At 42.2% G+C, this 13,560-nt stretch overlaps 1 protein-coding gene across 5 annotated transcripts in view; it reads right to left on the minus strand.

Moving 5' to 3' along the window:
* Window positions 1–1,005: 1,005 nt before the first annotated feature.
* csnk1a1 (casein kinase 1, alpha 1) overlaps window positions 1,006–13,560 on the minus strand; it is a gene marked incomplete at its 3' end in the record, with an annotated part of 81,514 nt that continues 68,959 nt past the window's right edge. For all 5 annotated transcript variants that reach the window (XM_084353047.1, XM_084353046.1, XM_084353045.1 and 2 more), the window contains one exon: window positions 1,006–1,816. In XM_084353047.1, coding sequence (XP_084209173.1) covers window positions 1,809–1,816 — 8 coding nt within the window. The remainder of the gene's footprint in view (window positions 1,817–13,560) is intronic.

Below are 13,560 nucleotides of genomic sequence, written 5' to 3' on the forward strand. Positions count from 1 at the left end.
ATTTGTAGTGTGGCAGAATGCACTGTCCCATTGGTGGAGGCCGCTGGATGTTCTTGATTTGCAACAGTGTTTGGCTGTGTGGTGTGTATCAAGTGGCAGTCTCACAAATGCCAGGACCCAAGATTTCCCAGCAGAATTGTAACGAGATGTCATTTCCTTCAGTTGTCAGTGTTTTTTCTGCTGTGGCTGATTGGTGTGGAGTGTACGCTTAAGATGATATTGTTACTTATAGAAGGCCCTTCATTTAGGTGGCTTAATGTGTTTTGCTTCTGCTTCAAGCCACAGTAGATTGATTGCTTAGCCTACTACACTGGTACTCCAGCCGCTTCTCCAACCTGGGGGCATGCTGACGATCTAGTACAAGACAACAGGTCTCTCTACTTATCCCTTTTTAAAAGCACACCATTTAACTTTTTTCCTCTCTGACTCATGAATGGCCAAGGCCATTGTCTCTTCTCTACCGTGTGTTAATCAAACTAACTTGCGTCGAGCCTGGAAGCCCCACTTCTGTACAAAGTGCTGGTCATTTGTTTATTCAAATTTTATTAACACTGAATGGGTCAAGTGTCCAAATTCAACACTGCACTTTCTTGGGCCAAGACCGCCAAGAGTGAAGTAGATTGAATGTAAGGTGTCCAAATATGTAAAGGACATACATAGATTAGCCCCTCTATAGCTGGATAACTGGCCCACTTTGGCTACAACACAGTTAATAAAAATATGTAAGTAATGTTGGGACAACAGGCATAAAACAAACATCAACAATGGAATAAGGAGAAGATAGCTGAAAAACTGAAATTTAAGTTTGCACTTCATAAAAATGATCATGGTGTGGAGAATGGGGGGCTTATATTGTTAAAAATTCCATGTGTATAACCTGAAAGATTGATCAGCTGGACATGTTCAGACATAGGTCTGTTTTAACCCAGCCATACACAATTAGTGCTTAACATTTTTCTTCTGAGAAAGTTTTCATTGTGCAAGTGGTTGATAATGACTTGTGCATTGAGGTTATGTCATGTTTTTATTGGTATTTTTGGAGAAGACCATAGGTTTTACAACAGATTTAATAATAATAATAATAATAATAATAATAATAATAATGATTCAGAGCTCTAAAGACAGAGGGAGAGAGCCAGAGTATCATTCTATCATTGACTGTTGCCATGAGCTGCTTATATTGTCAACAGGCAAACTCCTAATCACCATAGGAAAACAAAAAAACAATCCAACATTTTTGATTTTTTAGTAAATAACATCCAGGGTTGCATCATTCAATTATTTCAGAAACAAAAAAAAAGGAGAAAAGAGTTCAGGTTTATATGTTTTAACATTTGCGTGGTAAAAGGAGTGAGGGAGTGAAATAATGAAGGAGTGAAGACAGGAAGAGATGCTTTGAGATGTTTCCACTGCAAGAGAAAACAGGGGATCAGCTGACAATCTTCTTAACTTCAGTTTCCAAAGAAATCTTACAAAAAGTCAACATTGAAAGGTGGACAGAGACGGGGATGGATGAGGGGAGGGGTGTATGCGTGTTTGGGGTGGGGCAGGGGGCTAAAGCCTCCACATCCAAAAAACCTTCTTTTTCACTCTTCTTTTCTTTCGGAGTGCAGAGTTTTATTATATATACATTATGAATATATAGATAACACAGCACAGTGTGTAAATCTATACATTTCCATTACATAGATAGTTATTATGGAAGGAGAGACACAGACTTTCTGTTCGTCGTTTCTGTTGTCCAGGAAGAGAGACTTGTTGGTCCTGGTCACCAACGCTTCTGCAGCTCCGCTCTAGGCAGAGACCACTCAGAAACCTACAGACACACACAGAGAAATACAGGCAGCATAATTACCTCAGTGTTCAGAAACCCACAGACAGTGATAGCAGACACTAGCTGAAAAGCCACACCCCTAGCTTAGCGGATTTGAGCAGTTACAAACAGGAAACAACTGAAAGAGAAGAATGTACATTAGAGAAAACGAATGGTCTCCTTGGGTGCGGGAGAAAATCATGACAGGTCATACCCAAGAATTTTTTTTTAAGGCTGTTTAGTATCCCAGTTTAAAATCAATTTCTTCCACCAGCCAATATTCACTCTCCATAGCTACAACACTATCCAGTTGCATAAGGCACCTTCAAACATTTTCTTTAATTTCCTAAGATATCAAGACATCAAGATGAAAAAACTTCAAGCCAGACATATGAACGATTTACTGTTTTCCACATCACAATGTTGGCTGCAAAGACAATAACGAAGAACACTCAGCCAAGTTAAAATTCAACGTAAAATGACACTTTTTGGGATGCTGCCAACAAATAAAGTGATTAGCAATAATCAAGGTGGCTAATCTCAGTGTTAAAGTAAGCACAATGGACATAATCATGCTACTGAGAAAATCTTGGTTTGAGATAAAAGATTCTAGATAATTGTTAAGATGGCTTCTTGTCTGATGTATGTAGAGGTTAGTATGCACGAGGCACAGACTAACACTAGCTCCATTCACACTGCCCTTTCAGTGCGTGAATCATGCGCCAATTCTCTGCATCACCGTCTGTGTGAAAGTTACAGATGCGAGGGGGGACAGTTTCCCTGCGGCTCTCATTTGCCACGAATGTAGTATCAGAGCTGCAGCAGAGGTGAGCCAGCGTCTGTGTGAATGGAAAAGCTGGAGGCGTCGATCAGGGGTGTGTCGGTCTGATGGTGTTCAGTCTGACAGCTAAGCTGATCCTTCACTCATCAAATAAAAGAGAAATGCCCCACAAAGCAACGTTACAGGACCAAACAACAGTAATGTGGAACTGTTTTTGGCTACTTATGAGGAAAAAATACTGCGGTTGTACGTGGAAAAGCATCATCCCGTCTGTCCTACCAACTCTTCATCACAATTTTGCCCCAAAAACAGTGTCTCTCCCCGGCAGCAGAGCCAGGTGGCTCCTGCAGTTGAATGGCGGTGATTATGTGATGCGATTTAGAGCAAAAACTTTAACTCACCATATGTTTGTCACCTTCCACTATTGTGTTGTTGTAGTTACTGTCTCTGGAAAATTGTATTGAAAAAAATCACTGCGACAGTCAGCCCTCCTGACCGAGACTACAGTGAACTTTCCCCCCAGAAAACAGCATCCCTCCTCGCAAGTGAGAGAGTCAGACAGGGTCCTCTATTCACTGGTGGTGATTATGTAATTTAGAGCAATAAACGAAACTGCGTCCATATGATTACAAACAGTTGGCAGATACATGTTTAGATTAACAGGTGGAAACCGGAGGAAAGAATTGGGAAAAAACACACACAGATCTCAACGTCATGATGGGTACCGTCACACCTCTTTTGGTTCTGCAGCACACATGACACACTGGTGCGGCTTTACGCTGGCGCTGCTTGGTTCAGTGTGAACAAACAATCACTCTTAACTCTAGGGGTAGCAAAATCATTAAACATTGATTGAAAAGAGAATCATATACTCTCAACTCCCTGGAACCACATTCCATTCCATTTTTGTCATTTGTGTCTAACAGATAACGTTTCTCTGTGGCAACTGGTGGCACTGTACGTAATTAAGTTGAGCCACTGAAACCCTTCCGGGAACAACCCATTTCAAAACCCTGTTGTGTATTCTGTAAATAATAGTCACCTCCTCTGACATTTGTAATGTATCAAAATGCATTTTGTACAGTACCTTCGTTCTTGTACTTTTTTTTTCACTAGTTTGATATGTATATAATAGCCAGGTTTAACACTTAATTTTTTGTATCCATTACCTTATGGAAATGGAAATGTAGTATTTCCTAATTACAGTATGTATCTAGAATTATAGCTGCTCTGGCACATTATTTTCTGAAGTGCATTTGTATTTGATAATGTGAACCTTTGTTGTTTTTAACGTAATTTGTTAATATCGTAGTAGTAAAATAGTGTCATCCTAGTATCCTGGGGTGCCCTGGAATATTGATGTTTTGGTTTACTGTGATTTACCCTAAACAAGGTGGCACATCACTGATAAAGAATGGAACCTGCAATCTGTACTGTGATGAAAAGAGAAAAAGAGGGTCACTATGCCGAGGCATGTGCTGATAATTTTCTGGACATCATAAAAGAATGGAAAATCAAAGGAAAGGTAACCACACTGAGTACTGATGGTGCCTGTAACATGGTTGCAGCCTAGAGACTCCTCCTTCCTCATATATTGTACTTATTTTTGCTTCCTTTTTCCGTTGCACATGCGCCAGAAAATCTGAAAAGCATGACAAAACATTTGTGAGACCGCACCCTGTACTGCTCCCACATTCCTTGCATAATAATGATAGAAATCTCGACGTATGACAATCTCAAAGCACAGTTCTCTTAACTTTGAACAAGGCTTTTGAAAATAAATGTTGCAGTGCCTACTCAACCTGCCCCCAGGCTAGTAAGGCCTAGCCCAGACCTGACATCTTTGGCAGAGATAACCGTTCCACTTCTCCCTGGTCCTAGGATGTCTAATCTGTACCGTTTCCTCTGGTATCATTTGCCATGGCAGTCTGTGGCAGGAGTCGAAGACGGAGTGAGACGACACCTGGACAAGGCGGGATACCCAACCTATTACCAAGATTATCATAGTTTATAAAGGAGGAAGAAAGCTATATAATGCAGACCAGCCTGCATTGGACCCGTTCAGGTGAATCTGCTGCAACTGTTAATTAGTAGAGACCCTTGTCTGCAGTGTAGTTCTAAGGGCAATCCGTATCGTGTCCAAGCATGTTTGACCCCAAAGTCCATTTTTTTTTTATTAGTGTGAGAGCCCCGTACCTTGCCCAAGTGGTTTCTTGGCCCTGGGTTAGAAGAGGTGTGCTTCGGCACGGTACGGTTGCTCATGCACATGCACAAGCACACAACGGGACATGACGTATAATCGTATGTACAAGAGATTGCCGTGATCAGGCCCAGTTTGGGCCAGAGCAATGAGATTGCAGACCAGCGGGGGACAATCGTGCTTTGGCAAAGTACGAGTGGGCCATGTATGAGTGCACCCTAACACTTAACTGATAAACTAGATAATTGTAGAGTAACTGGGCTTTCCATAGTGATCCTGTCGAAGAGAGGGAGGGAGCGTACTATGTATGTGTGTGCATTTACATACAGTTGAGTCAGAAGGTCATTCCTTTCTTTCAAATGTAATTTCATAACACATGATTACATTAGCTTAACAATAAGAGCAAAAAGTTGAATCTAGAGCTGAAACGATTACAAAAAATGATCGGAGCAAATTCTCTGCCTCGAGGCTTCATTTAATTCCTATCACCCGCGTCATGTGGCCTGCTTAGCTCAGGAATAATTTTTCCCACATGGACTGTTATTGCGGACACACACCACTACGTTCAGAATTGAGTTGGCGCGATGGCGGAGAGGCAAGAAACCGTCCGTAACAGACAGAGAAGGTCCAAAGTTTGGGATCATTCACACTTAAAAAAAGAAGATAATAAAGTGCAATGTGTCTACTGCAATGCAGAACTGGCGTACCACAACAGCACGTCAACAATGATTCAACATCTGAACCGAAAGCATCCAGTTGTTAACACCAGCTCGCCAAGTGTCGCCGACACAAGCTAACGTAAACATTGATGTTAGCTAAGTCAACGTAGCCTACCATCGCTAGTTAGAGCGCATGGTATTTGTAGAGGCTGTAGCCTGATGTCGCAATGACTAGATATCATGTTAAGATGTGGAAACTAATTTGTGTTAAATTGCAAGAGAGTAATAGCCTACACCAAATAACTCCTTTTCACACACACACACGGCTCGTCTCTCTCACTCTCCCTCATGCACGCGTGCGTGCACACACAAGCAAACACACACCCTTACACCCCGTCCTGACATACAGCGACGTGACAGCGACGCGAGCGAGCGAGGAAAAGTGATTAGAATATGTACTTTTCAATCAGCCTGTCCTGACGTGCCGCGAGCGATATCGCTCCGTCCAGCGATGTCGCTCAACCCTGAAAAAAACAATCAAAAAAAACAATCGCTCACTCTGTCTCTATCTGGACGACATTATGCAGCGGTGTCCCGCCCCTAAACACTTCTTATTGGTTGAAAAGTACACGCTGCTTCCTGTTGACAAGCTAGTTAGCAGAGAGAGGAGAACAACCGACTGGCAAGCATGGACGAGGAGAAATTAATTTTAATAGTTCAGCAATATCCTATGATTTATGAACCCAGACACCCCCACCACAAGGATTTGAATCAGAAGGAGGCCGCACGGTCGGCAATTGCCCGAGAGCTGGGCGTTTCAAGTAAGTACTGTAAACTTTTATAAATCCATTTGCTATGCTAGCTATAATTTTCCCCATGGTTCCCTGTCCCATAATATAAAATATATATATATAATATTATAAAAATAACGCCAGAAGTTTGTTTACGTCGCTCGATAATTAGATTGGTTTGGATTCTGACCAATAGAATATACTCGCGACAAAATCCTCACGCTGCATATCAGGAGTTTTCGTCGCTGGTTCGCTCGCTCGCTGTATGTCAGGACGTGTTACTCCCGGTGTTAGGAATAGTTGGAATAAATACCTGTATGTTTTTTTTAGGAATAAAAGCCAATTGCTTGGTCTATTTAACAGGCCTGTCATTTTCGTTATGCATTATTTGGTATTGTTGTTTAATAATGCAAAATTATTTCTTATTAGATTACTCGATTAATCTATGGGATAATCAGTAGAATACTCGATTCTAAAAATATTCGATATATCTTATTCTATTCTATATCTTTGTATTTGGTACTTCCCCCCACTTTAATGACAGCATGCATTTAACCTCGCTTGGAGTAAAGTCAATGTCAGGTCTTTGATCTTTAAGTAGTTCTTGCAAAGCTTTAGTGTGTTTGGGCTCATTATCCTGCTGCTTAACAAAAGCAAATTCATCACAAATACAGAATTTGCTAAATAAAGAACGCAAAGCTCCAATCAGCAAAAGCACTGTCAAAAGAAGTCTGTCTTACAGTGGTCTCAAAAGGATGAGTAGCAGTTTCTAAACCACTTCTTAGGATCGAAACAAGGCGAACCTCTTGAGGTGGGCTACAAATACAAGAATTTCACAGTGGAAGACCGGAAAGTCCTATTTACTGATGAATCCAAGTTAGAGACTTATGGCGGTAATAAGAGGGTGTATGTTAGGGGACCAACAGGAGAGAGAATGATACTACAATGTTTCAAAGCCACAGCTAAACATCGTGGTAGGAATATTCAAGTCTGGGCGTGCCATTAGACCTTCTGGTTTGTATCTTTGCAGAGAAGGATTAAAACTGCAGCAGGATAACCTAGAGCTCCTTCAAATCTTACCCCAATGTCACACCGACACACAGTAGGGTCGGAGAGTCAGAGATCATTAGTGAATATGTTGGTATTTGGTGTATTTCCCCCATTGACTTTAATGATAGCATACACCTGACCTGTCATGGGGGAAAGTCTGACATTCATGAAGGCACTCTTGGCCCTCAAAATCTTCAAATCACACAGACAATGCATCTTTCTGTTCCACTGCTCTTCTTGCCTGCTCTCTAAGATAACATTTTAATGTTACTACAACTCTTACTGATACTGCTTACCGATCCGGTACCTTAACTGTACTCTTCTTGCGATTGTTGGTGTGCACTGCAGCTAATGCAAGCTGGATAAAATAATTTCTCCGATGTGGCACATGTGAGCAGTCCAGACTACAGTCAGGGCCCTGAGATTCCCTCTCCTCCCTCTACAAGACATGCCGTTTTATTTCCTCATTGATTTAGTCCGTATCTACGGAGCCCCGCTAGGGTCACATGGTAGGAAAAAAAGATGGATGTAGAAATGCATGCAAACAGATTTGTAAACCGTGCTCTCGGATTCACAATCCGTTTGCACGGATTTTGCCCTCTTTTAAAAATAATTAAATCAAATAATTCATATTTGATGAGGAACATATTAATAACATAGCCTGCAGCCATCCTCCACCATCAGGGCCCATCTTTTGCTGGCTGAGGTGGCGCACAGTGTGGTGCAAGTGTCGATGATAGTTTTACACCAGCGGTCTTAAAATTAGGTGAAATCAGGTGCTTTGCTGGCGCATCTCAGAGCAGCAGAAAGCGTTTGCAGTAATAAGATGGGCCCTTGATCTCAAGTCAATGTCGCAGTGGTTAACTGCTAGTAAGATGTGCCTTCATAGGCAGGTTCACAATTGTAGCAAACAAACAGGACAGTACAGAGTACAGATACTCGCCAGATGAAATAGCAGTGATGAAGCTCAGGAGTCGGGAGATTTCAGTAATCAGTGAAGTTAAACTTTTTCTCTTGCATAAACGCGTGCATCGTCTCTCTTAAGGGGAAGACACACTGCATGTTTCTGGTGCTCGAGTCCATTGCAGATTATGTTATTAATATGTTCCACCCACACCCCCATCCCCTATTAATCAGAATCCTAGTTCTTATGACTTGTCCTGTCCAATCAGAGGACTGAGATCCGTGCACTACATTACGCACCATAGCACTCCTCCTGCTCCAGTTAAATAGACCATTTCTTACAACAAAACGGTTTCAAGATTTTAATGTCCTTTATTGCTCAACAATATGTAAAAATAGAGTAAGAATCAAAGACATAGGACACAAGTAAGACTAAAACTAAGAATTGTGTGAGCTTGTGAAATGTAAGTAGGGGAGAGGGGTTAAATAAAATTAGAAGTTTTATTTCTTCACATTCTGTGTGTGTGTAGCAGACAGCAGCAGGAGGGCTGGTCAGGAGGGCTACTCTTGCCCTTTTCACACAAAGATGCATCATCTCCGCAGCGGAGGTTCGCCAATTCTCCGCCTTTGCTTGTTCACACAGAACCAAGCAGCTCCGGCATGAAGCCGCACCAGTGTGTCAATTCATATAGCACTCCGGCGCTGCAGATCCAAAAGAGGCGTGACGGTACACATCATGATGTTGACATCTGTTTTTTTCAACGTGTTTTTTACGTTTTTCGCTCTAAATTACATAATCACCATCAGTAAACAGGAAGCTGTCTGACTCTCTCACTCGTGGGGAGGGATGCCGTTTTCTAGGGGAAAGTGTCCGGCCAGGAGGGCTGACCATTGCAGTAATTTTTTGTCCAAGTTTTTGGCCGGGGACAGAAATGACTGTTTATAGTCATATGGATGCTGTTATAATGTGTTGTGATTGGGATCCTGACCCACCAAACATCCTGGAAAGTGACAAAGTTACGTTTTTCTCTAAATTACATAATCGCCATCAGTAAACTGGACGTTGTCTGACTCTTTCACTCGCGGGGAGGGAGGCTGTTTTCTGGGGGGGGGGAGTTCACTGAGTCTCGGTCGGGAGGACTGACCGTCGTGGTGACACTTGGTGAGTTAAAGTTTTTTGCCGGGGACAGATGCTGTTTTTCGGGCAGAAATGTGACGACGAGTCAGTAGGACCGACAGGCTGACAGACACTTCTCCACGTATAACTGCGATATCATTTTCCTCATATAAGTTGCCAAAGACACGACCAGTTACTACGTACTGTTGTTTGGTCCTGTAACGTTGCTTTGTGGGACATTTATCTATTTTCTGTTGAGTGATGGACCTGTTTAGTTATCAGACAGTAAAGACCATCAGACTGACACACCCTCCCTCCGCGCCGCCGGCTTATCCGTTCACACTGGTTTGGTTTGCCAATAATGCGCCTCTGATACTACCTCCGAAGGCGTATCATAGGTGGAGGGAAATTTCACCCCTCGCCGCATCTGAAACTTTCACACAGAGGCGGATGTGGAGAGTTGGCGCAGGATCCCCGCATGCAAACAGCAGTGTGAATGGGGTTACTGAGAGCAAGAGCCTTGCATACTGTGCTGAATACAAGGGAGCTTATCTGTATTTACAATGTAGCCTGAATCTGCATTCTACAGTATTCACAGTACGTGATGTTTACCGTTGCTATGGCAACAAGTGGCAACTGCCGTTAGCACATATAAGCTAGTTTAGCCCCATCGTCTGAAGAACAATAACCCATAAAATTACAATTCGCCGTATTTCAACTAAATCAACAACAGCTAACAACAGCAATAGTCCTCACAACCTTATCTAATGTGTTGTCACAGGTTAGATCGTCATAATCATAAAAATAACAGCTTAAATCCCTGAGGACCTACATTAGCATTAGTGACGGACGGTACCAAAGTATACAGTTACCTATAGTAATGGACTCGTTCCGTACACCTGCACCATTGGTTTAAGTTCTGCCACAGCTAATTAACATATATATTACAGATATGTAAGACTATGTTTCACTTACACAGGCATATGTAAGTACAGTACAGAACAGTAACTTAGCGTTACAGATCTTTAGTTCATTAAACTTAGTTCACAGAAAAGCTGTTAAAGTTAAGTATCAGCTGAAGCAGTAATATCAACATAGCATTACCCAACATACATCCGCTTCCTGTCAATCAGCCGAAAAACGGACAGCAACACTCTTCCATTGCTGAGCACATTGTGGTCAAACGGGTTATAAAGTAAAATCCTGTCATCAGGTAACCCACTGTAGTAACGCAGCAGCAAGCAAGTATAATTACAGATGTTTCTACTTATATATGACATGAGTGAGCGTATCTGAAGGACAGTTTGGATGATGCTTTCACCATGTCAGACATAGTTCATGGACTGCAAAGCTAAACATTCAGCTGACTAATGGTTATTAACGGCTATCAACCCATGTTTGTAAAATGTAATTAACTCATAACATACTTTAGGTAGATGGGGAAAGGGAGAGGAACTATGAGCTAGGCTGTTGAAAACCGCGCATTTCTCCGTCTGTATTGATGTACATTAGCTAGCTGTTTTGAAAGATAACTTGTGTTTCTGCCCTTGCATGCAAAAGACTTGTTGCTCTTGTGACAACAAGCATTGTCTGCATCGATTCTCGTGAAGTGTAACCCCACTTTTGAACGTTTGGCCCTCTCTGGCGTTGCCACTCGGAGCAGGGTTTCTGTCTGTGTCTCTAGCGCCATTCACACTGCCCTTTTCAAGGTGGGAATCACGCGCCGATACTCCGCCTCACCGTCTATGTGAAAATTACAGAGGCAGAGAGGGGGACAGATTTGTTCAGCCTCTAAAGGCAGTAATAGAGCCACAGCAGAGGCGAGACAGCATCTGTGTGAATGGAAAAGCTGGCAGCACGGGACAGGGGTGTGTCGGTCTGATGGTGATCACAGTCTGACAACTAAACAGATCCTTCTTCAATCAATTAAAAGAGAATTGTCCCACACTACACAGTAATGTGGTAGCAGGTCATGTCTTCAGCATCTTATATGAGGAAAAAACATACTGCATCCATACGTGGGAAAGTGGCTGTTGACTCTTCGTCACATTTCTGCCCAAAAAACAGCGCCCGTCCCCGGCAGGGAGGCCAGGCGGCTACCGCAACTTAAACTCACCATGTCTTTGTCGCCTTCCACTATATTGTTGTTGTAGTTACTGTCTCTGGCAACTTGTATTGAAAGAAATCAAATGGCTTCCGTCTGTGCCGGCACAATACCAATACCATTGGCAGAACCGATAACTTCAGAGCTTATTGAAGTTTTTCTAAACTTTGTCTTTCTAAATTTCGCCCCAAGGGCCGTTTAATACCAGGTTTCAGTACCAATCCCTGTTGCTCTCACATAAAAAAATAATGCTAGGTCTTATGGCATGTTTTTGTTAAAATATTGCTCATTTGATTCAGAGCATTCAGCATCACAATCTTCCATCACATAAATAGGAATTCAATCAAATTAAAACCCTGTGCATGTACAGTGCATTCTCCCATCACAGGTGCAGCCCACATTACTACCAACAATACTGCACCATCTTACTACTGCACCGTCTTGACGATATTCTCAGGTTTACATCAATTATACTGTAGCTGATGTTTTTAACATTATATGATAATGTGGTCAGTCAGATACTGTGAAAGGTGTATATATTATGTTACTGAAATAAGTAAAGAATTGTGTGGCAATTTTTCTCTACTGTAAGTCCATCTACAGTCCATGAACTGTAGATGAAAAACTGATTAATGGCTAGGGAGATTTCTTTTATTTTACCTTTTACCATTTTTGTGCAAGTGACGGTAAAGGGTCACCTGGTGATGGCTTGCTACACAGGACCATCTGGAAAGATGCTAGTAGAGATTGTTTGGAAAAGGGAAGACACATTTAAAAAAAAAAGTAGGCAGGTGATTGGATGAACTGTTTATCACGGTCTTAATTTATAGTTTACTTTAACCAGCCAGATAAGCAACTTAACAAGTAACGCATTAGTTAGTAACTCACTACTGTAATTATCAATTTTCCCAGTAACAAGTAGTGCAAGGGATACGATTTCCAAATTAGTTAATTACATCAGTTACTATATTACGTAATGTTGTTACTACATTGCTAGAGCACCAATAGTCGTTTTTATACTGGACAGCAACCCGCCAATTTGGCTGTCCTTTTTGCGGCTAGGTGCGCCAATTTAGACAGAGCGCGGCATATTGGGGGTCTGTTTTGGTCCGCCAATATGACACCTCGGAGGGTACACTTTTTGCAGCCTCCATTGCTATTTAAATCCAAGGCGTCGATGTGCCGGCAATTGCGTAACATGGGCGGAGGTGTCGATGTTGTGTGCACTGTTGTGCGACCCACAGCAGGGAGTTTTAAAAGCAGGAAACAGCTGATCACAGCTGTCAGTTAATCATTTCATCCGCGGACGTCAAGATGAGCAACTGGAAAGCCGCTGAGATCGGGGAGATGCTAACCATCACAGCCGAGACAATCATTAACAACCAGATCATGGGGACTGTGAAAGATGGTATTTTGTACGAAAAGGTCGCCGAGGAGCTTAGTCGACGTGGCTTTCGCCGGGAGAAAAAGCAGTTGTTTTACGTCACTGTTCACGCCAACTTCGTGCTTCACGTCACATGTTTACGCCTACCCCAGTGGCGGCTTTTTTGCAAAGGAGGAATATTACACCTCCGTTTCACATACTCAAGGCGGAAGATTGCAGCCTTTACCTGGCTGCAAATGTGGCGCATTTTCTATTTAATAGGGGCTATTGATTTTTTTGTCCTAGTTGGGCTGTCTTAAGATGACAGGTCACGTCGGAGAGATATACAGGGCTGATAGTGGAAAAAAATCCTAAGCCTGAACTTTTTCGGTGCCCCGGAGGTGGGGAGGGTGCTATGTATGCAGCACCATTTTAACACATAACATATATAACATTATTTGAAAATAACCCTTTTAACTATCTTGCCACTTATCTGCCATATTGTCACATTGCTTTAAGGATACTCTGACTATAGATTATACTAAAGCAATACAAAAAAAGGTCAGTAGGTGGCAATAGTAGGCAAGTAGAAAAAGATTTGATTAGTAGCCTAACCACTGACTTAAGGGCATGAACAAGGACACTTATTAACTTTTTTAAACATAAGTGCAAAATATGCACCATTTATTTTAAATACAGAAAACAGCCATTCAATTCCATTAATAATTAAAGCTGCAAGCAGCGATGAACGGGCCCTCGCAGTCCACGCGCGTCGGGCG

The sequence above is a fragment of the Pagrus pagrus genome, assembly GCF_965226575.1.
Source record: "Pagrus pagrus genome assembly, chromosome: 5".
NCBI classification, from domain to species: Eukaryota; Metazoa; Chordata; class Actinopteri; order Spariformes; family Sparidae; genus Pagrus; species Pagrus pagrus.